Source organism: Odocoileus virginianus, chromosome 22, assembly GCF_023699985.2.
Source record: "Odocoileus virginianus isolate 20LAN1187 ecotype Illinois chromosome 22, Ovbor_1.2, whole genome shotgun sequence".
NCBI classification, from domain to species: domain Eukaryota; kingdom Metazoa; phylum Chordata; class Mammalia; order Artiodactyla; family Cervidae; genus Odocoileus; species Odocoileus virginianus.
The window spans coordinates 46,453,947-46,470,974 of NC_069695.1; the positions used below are offsets into that span (position 1 = coordinate 46,453,947).

The window sequence follows — 17,028 nt, forward strand, 5'->3', positions numbered from 1 at the left end:
CCCCTCCCCACAGCAGGAAGTGATATAATTAAGTACAAAAAAGGTAAAACATCAAGCTCTTATAATTTACAGAAAGATTTTGAAAAATATTATTGTATCCCAGAACTACCCAGTGCCAACCTCATTTGACAAATACCTTAATTCCATATTAATACTCCACAAAGTTAATGTTGCTTCTATATTACTTGACCAAGAAAAATAGATTGGAATTCATTACTGCATTCATTCAAGAAATATTTATTGGTCACATACTGTGTGCCAGAAGCTATTTCAGACAAGAACAAGTGAAAAAGTCAGACAATTCCTTGCCCAGTTAGGGTTTACACTGTAACAAAAGGATAAAGACAATAGCAAGTACCATATATACAAAGAAATACCAGGTAACTGAGCGATCTGATGGAAAGAAAGCAAAGCTGGGGACCCACATTTGGGGGAGAGTGGCCCAGTAGGTCTTTCTGAGGAAGTCAGAATTGATCATGGACTTGAATGAAGTGAGGGAATGAAAAATAGAAACGTTTGGAGAAAGGTTGTTTCAGGCCTTGAGCATGACATTGGAAGAGTGGAGCGCACACAGAAATAAGCAGGGCACAGATGATACAGAACCTCAGGTGTCAGGTCAGAAAGTTGGCTTAGTTTCAAATGTGCTGTGAAGCCCCTGGGATCGCTCAGAGTTTGAAAAGAAAGGGATCTGTGCGCTTCAGCAGAGCCGTGGGGGCTTTTGTGATGATGGGCTGTCGTTCACTGAGCTCTTGCGTTTTGTCTGGTACTGCACACTCTTTCTGTTTTATTTATTCTTCACAACAATTGTGTGAAAAAGGTAGATTGGACCTCATCTTAGCGATCACAGCCTCAGATGTGGAAAGATTATTCAGCTCAACAACGTTCACACAGTTACCTAAATAAAAGTGAAATAATGCAAACTCAGAACTGACAGGCTCAAGCCATGGCCTTAATGAACAAATATGGCTAATATTTTCTGATCCCTATAAAGGCTTTTAACATCTTCCTGTATCAACCACTAGAAATTTAAGACTTAGGCATCAACCTGTAAGTTAATGAAGAGTGACATTTAAGTGAGTGTGTCTTAGTTGCTTAGTCATGTCTGACTCTTTGTAACCCCATAGACTGTAGCCCAAAGGCCCCTCCATCCATGGGATTCTCCAGGCAAGAACACTGTAATGCAGGTAATAATGTGAAGCTGTGCTATTTCATTAAGTATCCACACTGATTTACCTTTATTCAAATTTACAAAAATGAGATCTTAAAGCCATATCTTTCACTTAGGATACAGCTATATTCTTGCAACACCTGTGTGACTAGAAAAAAACTTAAAATAGTTCTTGATATATTACCAAGTATAATATCTAGAAAATTGCAGTTTCTCTACTAGAATCTGATAGTATTTATATATAATTATGAAAGAATGCTTTTTAGACTAACACATAGGTATCCATCTCTGAATCTCTTTTCCTATGTGTGCTATGATTGACAATCCTATCATTAATTAAACCAGAATTTATGTTAACACATCTGCTTAATGCCACTGGACTCAAACATTAAACCTTATTGATGCAGATATTGCATCAATGTGCATTTTTATAAGGTGTTCATCCAAGCTGATAAGCTGTTTATAAAGCTTCCATCCATGACAGAACTGACTGTGAGCCCCGAAGTTTCTTTTTTCTTTCCTAATCTATTTTCCATGGATTGCTTCACCTGCTATTTATCATACTTTCAATTTCTTTAACCAAGATTATATACACTATTTTCTAAATACAGGGAGCTGCCATTCATGGAATGATTCATGAAAATTTCCCTAACTATACTTTTTCAATTTTTATGTCAATATGATAGGAATATAAATGTTCTCTCAACCCATACATTTATTTTTTACTTGCAAGTTTTTGCTCTTTTAGAAGCTTCTTTTGTTTACTGTTCTTACTTTTCCCTAAGTAAATAATGATATGCATGTACAAGGATTTACTACAGTTTATGTCCTTTCCAACTACTTTTAATAGCTTCCAAAATTGTTGTACTTCAAGTCTGTTTTTCTTAGGCTTTTGTAAAATTATATCTGTGTTGCTAACACAAAATGATATCAATGATACCTGATTGATATTGATGAAAAAATTATCTTCTATTACATGGTATGGATGTTTATGTCTCAAAATACAGACAGAGATATTGTAGGTATTCAACTGTTCCAACTTAAGTTCAAAATTATTTGAAATATTTGATTTGAACATTTATGATCAATTTGGTTCAGTTCAGTTTCACACCTTATTAATAAAAAATGAACACATAAAGCAATTTTGAGGACACAGTATTCACTACTTTCTGTTCAAGCTATGAATTTCGAATTTCACTTTGATTTGGATAGAATAATAAGAATCATTCTTACAAGGCTGATTAAAATCAAAGTGTTTTATTATCTGACTATCTAATGTTACCTTCAAGCTTTATGTCCAGCAGCTTAGCATATTTCCTTCATAACATTACAATAAAAGTAACTATTGCACCTAATTTTATACTGCGTAATAAAAAAATGACATGGAAGAATCAGTTACAGTCTAAGCATCAATAAAAAATGAAATGCTGAGAATTTTATCATGTTTTATTTTATGCACAGTAAGAGCAGTGCAGTTGATCATAATATTTAGGAGGAATACTAATTCCAGCTTGAACCCAGTACTCCTTTCACTTACTTCTATCATTTTGGTAGCAATAAAATTAAAAAATTTCACACTTTCAACTATTTTTTAAAAATTTCAATTTAATCTTGAGGAAATATTGATATGTACTTTGTGATTGCATTGTGATATGATAAAGAAGTACTTTGAAAACATATGAAAATCTCCTAAACATAGTCTATGTATGCCCTTTTTTCTATAAAGCTGTAATGTCAAAGAGAATATAAATTTACACTATATCTTTGACTCATAAACAGATACCAAGCACCAGTCTAAATTTGAAATCAGTTTTAAAATGTGTTGAAGACAATTTTAAAATATCAAACTGAAATGAATCATAGACTTTCAGTCATAAGCTTGCATATTCATAGAAAAGAGTTTTTGAAAGTTGTATATAACCACCCAGAATGTTTTTCTCTGTAGAGTATCAGGAAGTTAACACACAGAAACACTTTACTGTTACTTTGCAAGATTTACAAAGTGAATAAAGGAAATAAAATTAAGACAATCTAGTTCATTGTCCTTTTCATATTAAACAGTCAAAAATTTTGAGAATTTGTATTCGGCATTAAAAAAAAAAATCCGAAAGAGTATTTCAAGGGCCTGCTAGCGGGAATCTGCAATGTTAGCTTCACTTCCCTTATCTGCAGTCAGGGACTATATGGGGTATTTACTCCAAGAAAATCAGAGAATAGTATAAATTGTGTCTCTTTCTTTTCCCAGGGAACTGAAGTAAACAACTTTTCACCAAGCGACTACCAGTTTGCCCAAACATGCATTAGCATTACAAAAAAAAAAAGTCTTAATGAAAAAACCCCTAATTCTTTGACTGCACAGCGGAACCAAACATGCACGCTAATCTTTTAAAGCGAGGTCCCAGTTGGTTAAGATAATCATAATTTTCATCGTGATCAGAGACTGCGGAGTCTAGGGAGCTCAGGGATCCAGCTAAGGACCCTGTTCCCTCAAAAGCGTAGGTTTGGAGGGAGTCGAAAGGCGGGGCACAGGGGTCAGTGTCAGCCTCTTCCAGCTTTTCTAGAATGAACTTCCTGAACACCGAGCTGTCCGGGCCGCCCTGCAGAGACTGCCGGTACAGGCTGCGCATCTCCGCCCTGGCGGCTCTGCGGGGCTTGCGGCCCCGCATCAGCGCGCTGCCCCGCAGCTGCACGATGTCGAAGGCCTCCGTGTCCGCCTCTCCGCCACCTTCATCATCGTATCTGAATATATTCTCTCTGAAGTCTTCACTTTTCTCAGGAAACAGAGTCTGTTTCCTCCGTTGTTTCAGACCGAGGTTCAGAAAAACAAACCCTGTCAAACAAAGCGTATCAGAACATTAACGCAAATACAATATTATATATTATAAATGTTTAGGCTTTCTATTACACCTATTATAAATATAATGCATGTTTACATTTGTATTACTATATTATAAATAAACATATAATGCCTAAAAATGTTATACTATATATTCATTCTATTTATACTGAAACACATTATCAAATATTGTTACATTTATAATAATGCATACTATAATTAAATATATAATGTTATCTATTTATAAAATATTGTTAAATAGTATGTTATTTATAATAAGCTATAAATTCTTGCTTTTGTTACAAGCTCAAGACATAAGCTTCAGGTTTCTGATTATAAAGCAAAGATATATTTGTCGTTGTAAATTTATCAAAGGAACTTGCAGAAAGATAAGGAAGTAGAGCAGACTTAACTGGCTGATGATTTAGAGTGGAAAAACATCAGAAAAATATAGTGAACTTTATATGATGATCAATTTATGACAACAGTTTACTTTTTTTCTTTACTGAAAATAGAACAAAGATGAGAAATAAGATTTTCCAATCTACGTGCCTCTGTCAATCTCAGGAACCAGTGATCCGTGCTAGAGGAAGTGAAGCACCCTGAGCCGGTTTGATTTTTACCACTGAGACACATTCTGTGGCATAATTTCTTCCTAAGTTAGTATTTATTGACTACAAAGTCTGTACCAGTCATTTTTCTAAAAGCTCTACATATATTCATTGATTTGCTGTGATACCCATATTTTATTATAGTGCTCTAGTAAAGATGGTGAAAACAAAGTGCAGAGAGATTAAATCACATGCCCAGGAAACAAAAAGCTGGTATTCAAAACCAGAAAGCTGGTTCACAATCTGTGCTTTGCTATACCATATTAATTTCAGAAATTCCAAACTTATCATGTTTTTGAGTCATAACACTGGTATGTTCACATCAAATTGTATCAATATGAAATAGTTTACATTGTGTAGAAATAGCACAATTTCAGAATGCTTTTTAAAAAAATTTCTGGAGACAAGTGTGTGTATGTGTGTTTCATGCGTAGTCAACCCTTTCACAATCTCAGATCTTATGTATCTGTTCAGAATTTCATCTGCAGGAACTGAAACAAACAGGAAGTGATGCTTCTAATATTATCAAAAGATAAATACATTAGGCAATATTTTAGGTAAATCTCACATTTAAATAAATTGAAATAGTGTCCCTGAAATAAGTTCACTGTGCCTGAATCCAGGTACAGTAATTCAATACAGCTGAGATATATGGTTGAAATAGAAAGGGATCTAATAAATAATTTTTCAATCTATGAATTGAAGAGCATATTCATGAAACTTTCACAGGAAACTGCTGACTATTGTTGAATCCGACATTCCACCTTTTCAATATGACTCATGCCCTTGACTGTGAGGTTGCCCTTGGTTCACTTGCAGGGTCTTGGGACTAGGTTTAGGTCTGTACCAGTGAGCAATTTTGTACTCGCAACCTGCAAACATTATACTGTTTCTACTGCTTCTCGCTTCTGCTATCTAGTTATACAGCTGTAAATTCAGTTTTATGATAAAAGATCATCAAAAATAATTTGAAAAACTGAAGCTAGGTAGAAAAGAAGGGTAACTTTGTTAAAAGAGGAATGCATGGTTTTTAAAGCTTTGAGAAAGATGAGAAGAGTGAAGGTAAAGCTAATCCTGAAACATTTTGTATGTCAGTTTGAGTAGTGAGTTTGGGATTTCATAACCCATGGCTCATGTGGTTGCTGTCAACATTCAATACAGTTGTCTTGGCTTTGATATGAAGTTATGAGGGAAGTGACAGAAGGGTTTAGACTACATAGACTGGTATGTTAAGAAAAGGTAAAAGTTATGCTTGATGTATACTGTGTAGTTTTGAAAGCCTAGCTAAAACATTTGGAACCTCATTTGCCTCATCTGTAAAATGAGCATAACTTATTTCCTTGTGAAAACAGCAGCAACAACAATAACAAACAGATGAAAACAAATGGAGCTATTTTACTAAGATTTCTTTTGTGTTTAACACCTTAAGTAAGACTATTTTACATTTTTAGAATGAAAGCTATGTTTATTTTTAACTACAAAGCTAGCTTAAACATAATTACCCATCACAAACAAGTGATTTTTTTTTTTTTTTAAAGCAGAAAACTTTCTGTTAGTTCCTTGTGATATATGCTGGAAAGCTGGAAACCCTGGGAGAGATGTGACTGACAGAATTATGTATGTCCTGATCAGTTGGGATTCCTTTTGTTTTTGTTTTTTTTTGAGTAGAGTTGATTTACAATATTGTGTTAGTTTTCAGCGTACAGCAAAGCAAATCAGTTATGCGTGTACACATATTTACTCTTTTTTAGACTTTTTCCCATATAGGCCAGTGCAGGGTATTGACGGGTGCCCTGGGCTCTACAGAGATCCTTGTTACTTCTCATTTACATTTTTTTATCCTAACATTTACTCCCCCAATGCTCCTAGGCTTTAGTGTGCTGCCCTAAAGGGTTGGATGGAGGTGTGTTATGGTCATGGAATCTCAGCACTTCATTTACTAGCTACCTGACCCTTTGTAAATCAGGTCACTCTTTGACTTTCACTTTCTTCATGTGTCCAATACAGGCAATAACAGCTGCTACATCTTGAGGTTATCCTGAGGAGTACACTGCACAATTTCTGCAAATCACTTAAGACAGTCTCCTGGAGTATAATAAGCGCTCAACAGAAGTTTGCCTTTATTATTACTGATTTTTACATTACTACATGTTGCAGTGTGTGTGTCAAAACCACTCCTAAAAGGATGTGCACCTGTGTACTCACATACTCATCAAATTCAAGGATCACTGATTTTGAACTTGAAGTGCATATTCACTCTATTTTTCATTTACTCCACTTGATTTAAGAATTGTAACACATTCAGAAGGTCAATTCAGATCAATTGATCAATAAAAGATCAATTCAGAAGGGCAATTAAACACATACACAAACAGGCACACACACACACAAGTCGACATTATATCATTATAATGGAATTCACTCTTTTCTATATGTATCATGCTGTCAATAAATGAATATATGCTCAGTTCACATGACTTACCAAATATTATCATAATGCATATCAGAATGGCAGTTATGACTTCTGCCCTGAATGCCATGGAAAGCATAAAATCCTTATGACTGCAGGTCTGTGGGCTGTCAGCATCACCACAGTCACACACGTGTATGGTAAGAGTGTTTGTACTTGTAAGTGATGGAATTCCATTGTCCGCAATTAGGATGGATACGTAGAAAATAGGCTCTTCTTGAAGGCTAAAGCCAGTTCTATTGGTCAAAATTACCGCTGTGTTATCTAAAACAAAAATCCATGGGCATAATTTTTTTCAATGATGCAAAAGAAATTCATAGCCACTAAGTGTAGAAGAGGCAGAAATGTAGAGATTAAATAAGCTCAAATAAGAAAGAGTACATTTCTGATGAAAAAGAAAATTAAAAGATCAATTAAAAAAGTCATTTCTGATTTGGACATTACCTAAATCCCAGTTACAAAATTAGATGAATTATATGAATCAGTTCTAAAATGTTTTGTTTTTTTCAGTTTTTTTTGTAAAGATAGGAAACATACATATGGAACACAGAAAAGAAATAACTTTTTAATTAGCCATTGATAGTATACTGGGGTGCTAGCATTAAATGTATAAAGACTCATCAGTTTCATTTGAATTAAATACTCATGGCTCATTTTTCTAACAGAAACTCATTACTTTCACAAATAATATAAATACATGAGATTTTCAAAGTCATCTCTGTGTCACAGTAAGTGATCTCAAATAATATATTTATTAATAAGACAAAAGAATTAATTTTACTTGGAGTTAAAGTTCCTTTTAGAACATTTCATTTCACCTTGACATTATTAACCTATTTTCTACTTATATTTCAGAGAATCGTTAAACCTTAATAGTACTGATTAATTCACCTGGCTAGAACACTCAAATAGTTAACAAAAATAAATTATATATACAAAATTTAATTAATATTTAATTTTTTTCCTTGAATCCCCAAATATGCTAAATGGTCTTCTCCAAAGCAGTTTATTGTGTATCAGTTTATGATACACAATATGTTTCCCCCCAGACACTTTGTTTTTTCTGTATTGGCATTCCCTGAAAGATATTCTGTAGCAATCAAACAAATTCTAGAATATACAAACAAATAAGAGGAGATAGATAAATGGAAGTCTTTGAAATAGATAAATGAAAATAAATGGAAGTCTTTTGAAATGTATGCCTACTTATCACTTTTCCCAAATCTCCTTTTAAAAACAAATTCTCCATCATGCTCTTGAAGTCTACAAACCATCTGTGATTTTATTCAGCAGACATATCAAACAGGTGAGAAAGTTTATACTTTTTGGTATGTATTTTCTTAAATTACTTATAACCACAAATACTAAACCAATATTAAATTTCTCTCTTTATGTGTCAATATATTTATTTTGTCCCACTAATTTATTTTATATTAATATAAACAAATCTAAGCAAACATAAACAAATATAAACAAATTCTTATTTTGCTGTTGCATTTTTTTTCGCTGGGGAATTTGATAAAGGCAAAGGGGAAAGAATGTGTCTGCATTTATCCTTCCATAAAAGATCTCCCCTTGATGGGAGCTTAAACTCAGATATAAGGCAGAACAGCTGCACATGTTTGGTTATAGATGCCTGAATAATGAATCCTACAGTGCTGCATATCTTCGTGATATGAAGCAAAACTAGAATAGAAATGTATATGAAGACAAAAAATATTTTATTGAAGCAAAAAAGAACAATGCAGCTTTTTACAAAGTTAATCTACTTCTATATGGAAGGAAAAGGAACTCCGTCTCTCCATACAAAATCCTTTAGAACATTTTGCTCTTAGGCTGATACAACCATTTTGTTTTGAAGGGAAAAGAACATCCTTTTCATATATTTATAACTTTTAATTAATGATTCCAAATATCTTTGAATCAATCAAGTGACTATGAAAAGTGAAAGTGTTGGTTGCTCAGTTGTGCCTGATTCTTTGGGACCCCAAGGACTGAAGTCCTCCAGGCTCCTCTGTCCATGGAATTCTCCAGACAAGAATATTAGAGTGAGTTGCATTCCCTTTTTCAGGGGATCTTCCCAACCCAGGATTGAACTCCAGTCACCCTCACTGCAGACAGATTCTTTACTGTCTTAGCCACCAGTGAAGTATATATCATTTTCTTCTCCAGATATGAAGACATGAGAGGAACTGCAATTAGATTTTCAAGGTCATTCAGACTTTACAAGGGCTTATAACCAATAATTACTTGAAAAAGTGCTTCCAGTTTAAAGAAATCCAGTGGGAAATGAGGTTAGTATTCCCACATTACTTTGGGTTTTGTTTCCCATTTCCATTTCCAGTCCTTGAATAATTTCTCAACACTATCATATTGCAGGAACAGTATAAAAAGTAATGCTATGAATTTTCTTAAATTTAAATAAGATCCTGAAGAATGAATAGAAAGCTATTATAAGTGAATGGCATTACCTTGGTTATCTAAGATTGTAAAACTCGAGTTATTTTCTTCCACAGACAGATTGAAATAAAAATGGTGATGTTCTATGGATTCGTCTCTATCCACTGCACTGATGGTCTGAATCACCTAGGGAAAAAAAATGGGGATAATTTTTGATCATTCTCTTTATAATATTCTGATTTTATTTAAAATTATTATTAGCTTTTATTAAAATTGTTTTACCAAAATGTTTATGGATATTCCAAAGGATATCAAAATTGGTGGAAAATATGAAAATATTTTCTGAGGTTAAAAACATGTTTACTTGCTCCTTTCAAAAGAATGTCTTGATATTACATAGAAAGTAAATTCTTGTTAATGGATGAGATGATTTCCATAAGCTAAGTTTGTCAGAAAACATCCTCTGATCCTTCCTGCCTGGATTTCTCCTTTTTGTCCTTTTCTCCTTCTTTTTTACCTGAATACTAACCATTACAATTTGCTGAAGTTAAATACTTCCTGCATAGATTGGAGATATAACTGTAAGAAACTTTATTGTCTTACTTGAGTATTTGTTAAAGTAGTGAGTTTATAAGTTGATTTTAGGAATAGTGTATTTAAAGCGTAAGGGTGATGTACATGATTTCCTTTCACCCACAAGACTATAGCAAAAGCGTTCCATGTCAAGTAAATTCCTCTTTCTATCTCAGATCATAAAAAAGTGAGATAATGCAACTCTGAACAAATCAGCTCACAATTAGTCCTTTGCCTTCAAGACATGAAAGTGTCAGTCAAGTAGTTAATTATTGTCAAAAAAGAGATGTGCTGTCAAGATCAAATAGTGAGACTGTGATTAATTCTGGAAATTAAAGTAAATTGACTATAGAAGTTATTGTTTTGAATTTTCTAGAATTAAATTGCTTTTAACAATGTGTCAAACAAAAATATCCTTAGTTGCAAGATGACAGATATGATTTATAATCTTATATTTCAAAGGATATCTCTCCACATGCATGAAGAATCATGTGAAACTAATGCAGTTTGTACATTATTTCTCTACATTGATTTATTTTTTCCCTTACAACACATTTCTAATTAAATCACAATCATGGAGTGTTAATGAAATAATCTAATAAAAGAAAACATTCAATCCATGACAACAATAATAAATGTGCATTGTATCAGAATAATGCTTTTACTTTGAGTCATTACAAGATTTTGTATAGCCAGGATGAAGGATATGGGTCTGGAAGTCTAATATTCTAATTCTGTCTTTTCCACTTAATGTTCAAAGTTTAAAAATTGGAGAAACACTTATTTATTTATTGGCCACAATGCATGGCAAGTGGGATCTTGGCTCCCAGGATGGTGGCACTAACAGTAAAGAATCCACTTGCCACTGCAGAAGATGTAAGAAATACGGGTTTGATCCCTGAGTTGGGAAGATCCCCTGGAGGAGGGCATGGCAACCTACTCCAGTATTCTTTCCTGGAGAATCCCACGGACAGAGGAGCCTGGCAAGCTATAGACCATAGGATTGAAAAGAGTTGGACATGACTGAAGCAACTTAACATGCATGCAAACCATGAATCAAATCTATGCCCTCTGCAATGGAAGCCCAAATTCTTAACCACTGGAGCACCAACTGGTTCACTTTGCTGTGTATTTGAAACTAACACAACACTGTAAATCAACTATATTCCAATACATATTTTTTAAATATGGAGATACCAATTTTTAGGATTCATTTTTAGGATTTTTATCTATTTTTAGGATAGATACACATTTAGCACTCAAAAAGGTGACTGAACATCTGTTCTAAAGGTCAAAGTGCTAATAAAATAATAGAGCTATAAGAAAATTGAATCTGTAGTCTGTTTTCTTAGTTTAGAATGTTTTTAGGAAAAAAATATTGAGAAGCTCATGGTATCCTAACATTTTGATAGTAGACAGAGGCAGAACTAGTTTCAAAAAAAAACTTTTCACAAAATTTTATTAGATGTATTTAAATCACATTAAATGTAATGTTTTGTAAATGTAATGTAACTTGTACAAATATACATTTATTCTCTTAAAAATGATATATTCTTAGATTTTATCTATATATATTTTCTCATTTTCCTTTGATAAATTACTTTCGTAAACATTCTTTATAAAAGTTCATATAAAATCATCACATACAAATTTAAAATTATGAAAGTATGTAACGAATATCCCAAATGGATCCATTTAACACACGTTTCACCGGCATTTGGAACATGCCAAGTCATTTCAAGTCTGGGTGTCCCATGGTGGCTGGGGCCAAGAGTGTCTCCGTCACCACTGTTTACGTTCCAGCAGAACAGAGGTAGCAATTTTCTCTAATTATTTGGACTTACAGCTTTAAATATAAGAGAAAGAACTGGCATAAAGATCCAGAAGTCATTTGCATATGGACGGTAATTGAGACATTTTGTGTATAACAGAAAGAGTGAAAAAAACAAAAAGTATGGGACAGGAGAGAGAAAGGAAGATGAAGAGAAAACTGGGATTGCACTGTGGGATCATAGAAATTTAGGCAGGACAAAATTTTTACATGGAGAGAATGTAAATGTCTTTACTTTAGACAGTGTACTGGTATGAAGGAGTCTAAAAATTACTGCTATTCTACTTTACTTCTGGAAAAGATATTTGGTATCAGTCAAGATAATGGGAATCATTAATTTGAAAAATGATAACTATTTACACCAAACAGAAAAGGCAAATTGCCCCAATGTCAGCTCATTTATTATATCCATACTTTGCAAACCTCTGAAAAGTTTTACTCTTCCTCTCCTCCCCATCCTGGCCATTTGCACATAAGAAACAGAAATAAAACTTCTGCTTAGCCACATAGGTCATTAGGGGAATATCTGATTTCCTTCAGAATAGAATGCACTGTTCTGGCTTTTTGGTTTCCTATAGTGATTGTATTATCTACCCAAAGCAGATAGATACAGGAGACCTTTTAACACACCATTTTGTGCAGCTGTCTGAGCCTGTGGGAAATGAGACAAGAGTGATTTTCATAGTATGAGAAAAAACATAAAATATTTCCTTATATTTTTATTACATGTGAAAATCATCATATTCTGTCAAACAAACATTAAAATTAATTTTACCTTTCTCTTCTACATTTTAAAAACTTTGGGGCAAAAGCACTTAACATGAGAGCCACCCTCTTAAACACATTTTTAACCATAGGGACAATGTCACAGGCTTATTCACCCAGCTAAATGGAAACATTATGCCTGTTGAAGAGCAACCTCCTCTTCTTTTTTTTTTTTAATGCTTTAAGAAAAATTAAAATTCTATCATATTTATTTGTCAGCACTTTACTCACTTTACTAGATAATCTTACGTTCTCAAATATATTTTCTTCTTTTTGGAAGTCTGCTTTGTATGAATTATATGTATTATTGTATGGACCTAGGCTTTGGAACACTATGAATTGACAGTACAGAAAGAAAAGATTTTATTCTAATTATTATTTTAAAATATACTACCAAAATAAATAAATAAATAAATAAAATATACTACCAAATGTGTTTCAGTATTAAGGGAGATTTTGACTATTAGACTGAGTACCAGTTATTTCATTCTTACTTTCAAATATTTTCTGCCACTCTGTAGATTGTCTTTTTTATTCTTTTAACAGAGATTTTCACAGGCTTAATTTTGATTACATCAAATTAATACATGTTTTCTCTTATGGATTGGTATTTTGGTGCTATATTTAAGAACTCTTTGTCTAGCCATAAGATAATTCTTTCTCTTCTGCTTGTCTCTAGTTTTAGGTTTATATTTAAATCTATGATACATTATAAAATAATCTTTGTATAAAGTATGAGGCTTAGATGGAATTTTCCATTTCCTCCCTGTTTCTTTCCTATTCATTTGTTTCAGCAAAATTTGTTGAAAAGACTGGAGAATTTTAATATATTTATGTATCATCTTCCCAACACTGTTTACATCATTCAGATTTTCAAATTATTAGAACACACAAATATCATATTACAAAATAGGGATTTAATTTTACAATTTACCTAATTTTTCTTTTTCTTGGCATGCATACTCAAAGGTATCATTTCATTGTCTTTCAAAAAATAATTTTGAAATAAAATAATCTGATAATTTAAAATGTATTAACTTACTTTAAGAAAGAAAAATGAAATTTATTGAATTATTGCTTCTGAGATATTTTATAAAAACAACAAATTTCAAACTAACCAGAATAAATCAAGAATGTACATAAAAAAACCTCCAATAAAAATAAAACCAATACCAGTAATACATTTATATTGGTTTTTGTAACTTTCAATTTTTGTTTTATAGTTTTGTAAGTACTTGATTCTTTTTTTTTTTTTCCTTTGATGCTTTCAAATTGTGGTGTTAGAGAAGACTCTTGAGAGTTCTTTGGACAGTCAGGAGATCAAACTAGTCAATCCTAAAGGAAATCAACCCTGAATTTTCATTGGAAGAACTGATGCTGAAACTGAGTCTCCAATATTTTGGCCACCTAATGTGAAGAACTGGTTCATTGGAAAAGAACCTAAGGCTAGGAAAGATTGAGGGCAAGAGGAGAAGGGGGAAATAGAATGAAATGGTTGCATGGCATCACTGACTCAGTGGACATGAGTTTGAGCAAATTCAGGGAGATAGTGAAGGGCAGGGAAGCCTGGCGTGCTGCAGTTCATGGAGTTGCGGAGAGTCTGACATGACTTAAAGACTAAACAACAGCAATATTTATTCAGTATTTTAAAAAGTAGTTTGTCTGTTTTTTAATGTTTTATGACATTTAATAGGATACCTAAAAAAATGTAAAGTTATTGTGTATTGGAACTGATATACTCAAAGGAGAATTTAACTTAAACTCTACATTTTACAAATATAATTAAAGTAAGCCCCATATGAGAAAATGTGTGAAAAAATTGTGAAGTAATGATAATGTATTTCAAAATGAGTATGCTTTCCTAAGTCTTTATATATTTAATAATTCACTTCAAATTGAATTTCATCTATTGATGTCTGATGTATTTTATATATCATTTTGTCTTTATCTGCATGATGGATGAAATAATAAAAATTAATTAAAATTATATAATTTACAGAATCACAAAAAATAATTTCTATATTGACAAAGTACAAATGATTTACTATTAAATTCTAAGGGTTAGCAGATTTTTCAAATGTGAGGAATCTGTTAGTAGAAAATTTGAAGTTTACATATTTTTTGAAAGAAAGAAATTTAAATTATATGTAACTTACAACATTGAAGCCTATAATTAATATAGCTAAAGGTTATTTTTATTAATATAATTTCAAAGATGGAGGAATACATAGAAAATGCTATTCTCTATAACACAAAGTACTGTTTAGATATAGGCAATTTATGACGGATTCTTACCTGACCAGAGACTGCATTTTCACAAACGTAAGTCTCATAGTATTCAGAAAACTCAGGAGCATGATCATTGATATTGAGAACTTGTACATAGACAGGGACTGAAGAAATCTGTGTTATATTGTCTGCAAATTGAGTAAACAGAATGAAAATAAAGAATAATGCCATTGTTAGGGGTAACATGGTCATGAAAATTGCATTAGAGGCTATGTGGTATATTTTTATTTCACATGAATAAAAGCTGAGGACAGGATCATTATATATTTCATATACAACACTATGGCCTACAAAAAATGTTCTCAGAACATTCAGCTCAATCAGTGTTTATCGAGTGCCTTGTACCTGCCATGGACTTCAGGAAGCTGATGAGGAAAAGCAGTAAAGTAAAGAAGATAGTCAGGTGTATGAACTTTTTTTTTTTTTTTTAATCCAGGAACAGTCAAACATATTTGTATTCTCCCTGGCCTCTACTAATTAATTACCAGTAGCATTGTCCACAGTAGTTGTGATGATCTAAACTGTCTTCAGACATGGTCTGAGGGTACTAGGAGGCAAAACTAGGAGGTCACAGCCGTGACCTGTTGAAAGAAAGTGCTAGTCACTCAGTCGTGTCTGACTTTTTGTGACACCGTGGACTGTAGCCTGCCAGGGTCCTCTGTCCATGGGATTCTCCAGGCAAGAGAAGTGGGTTTGCCATTCCCTTCTCCAGGGGATCTTCCTGACCTAGGGATGGAATGCGGGTCTCCTGCATTGCAGGCAGATTTTTTACCAACTGAGCCATTAGGGAATGGTATTGCATATTATAATTTTAAATCTTTTTTTCTTCATTTAAAAAGCCACTTGAAGATACATACATTGAAGAGTGGGGAGAAGGAGTTTCCTTAGTTTGTCTCAGTGTCTTTATAATCTTGCATGCTCTTTTTTTTTTTAATCAAAAAACATTATATTTGCAATTGTAATGTGTAAAGGCAAAGAACAATTAAAAAAATAGAATTAGTTCTGCTGAAGATTACGGAAAAGTCTTTCCTTCCTTCCCCTTCTTAGAGTATTTACTTTAGAAAAGCTTGTAAATTATTTTTCTGTCTCTTTGATATGTATGTTAACTTTTTAAAACTGAGATAAATCTCTTGCCAACTTTACAACCCAAACTTGTCTTTTTTTAGGGCTGGGAGCCAATTCTTTGGAAAGTGATTAATCATCAAGGAAGATATTAATAGCATATTTTCTCCCATTTTCTGTGGGAGGGTAAGCACCTAGCTTCAGCAAAGACCTTGACCAAGATACAAAACTATTTCTTGTCACAAATGTATAAAATGTTTAGTTTCCATATGGATAAAGCCAGTTAGCAAACAAAAATCAACTACTTAGTGGACTTAGGATAAACTGCGTGACACATGGTGGTGTTAAGTGCTCCTACTTTAACACCTTAATTGTTTATCTGGGCTTCCTGGTGGCTCAATGGTGAAGAATCTGCCCTGGGTCTGGAAGATCACCTGGAGAAGGGAATGGCTACCCACTCCACTATTTTGAGACATGCCTGCAGTGGATCCTATTTGGTTGGCTATGTAAAAGGCTGAGGTTTCTTTCTGACTTTGCAATTTCTTTCCAACTATGATACATTTCCACCTCATGCGAAGAGTTGATTCATTGGAAAGGACCCTGATGCTGGGAGGGATGGGGGCAGGAGGAGAAGGGGATGATAGAGGATGAGATGGCTAGATGGCATCACCGACTGGATAGACATGAGTTTGAGTAAACTCTGGGAGTTGGTGATGGACAGGGAGAACTGGCCTGCTGCGTGCAATTCATGGGGTCACAAAGAGTCAGATACGACTGAGCGACTGAATTGAACTGATGATACATTTCAAATTCTGGCTGGATGCTTTTTAATTATAAAACTGTTTATATCTGTTTCACCTTGTGAAGAGATTTTCCAGGTTGGGATGAGATTTTTTATGTAATTATTTTAACCAATACATAACCAACCAGTTAAAATTAAAACTTGCAGTTTCTATTACATATAAAAGAAACTCATGGGCTTTAGGAAATACATAAACCACTAAGAATTATTATTTGGTGACT

General features: G+C 33.3%; 1 protein-coding gene across 2 annotated transcripts in view; it reads right to left on the reverse strand.

Annotated features, from left to right (window-relative positions):
• Positions 1-234: 234 nt before the first annotated feature.
• Positions 235-17,028, reverse strand: part of CDH19 (cadherin 19) — a 74,739-nt gene continuing 57,945 nt past the window's right edge. For both annotated transcript variants that reach the window (XM_020915395.2, XM_070452931.1), the window contains exons 9-12: positions 14,950-15,071; positions 9,557-9,671; positions 7,098-7,349; positions 235-3,998 (exon numbers count right to left, since the gene is read on the reverse strand). In XM_020915395.2, coding sequence (XP_020771054.2) covers positions 3,508-3,998; positions 7,098-7,349; positions 9,557-9,671; positions 14,950-15,071 — 980 coding nt within the window. In that variant the 3' untranslated portion in view covers positions 235-3,507. The remainder of the gene's footprint in view (positions 3,999-7,097; positions 7,350-9,556; positions 9,672-14,949; positions 15,072-17,028) is intronic.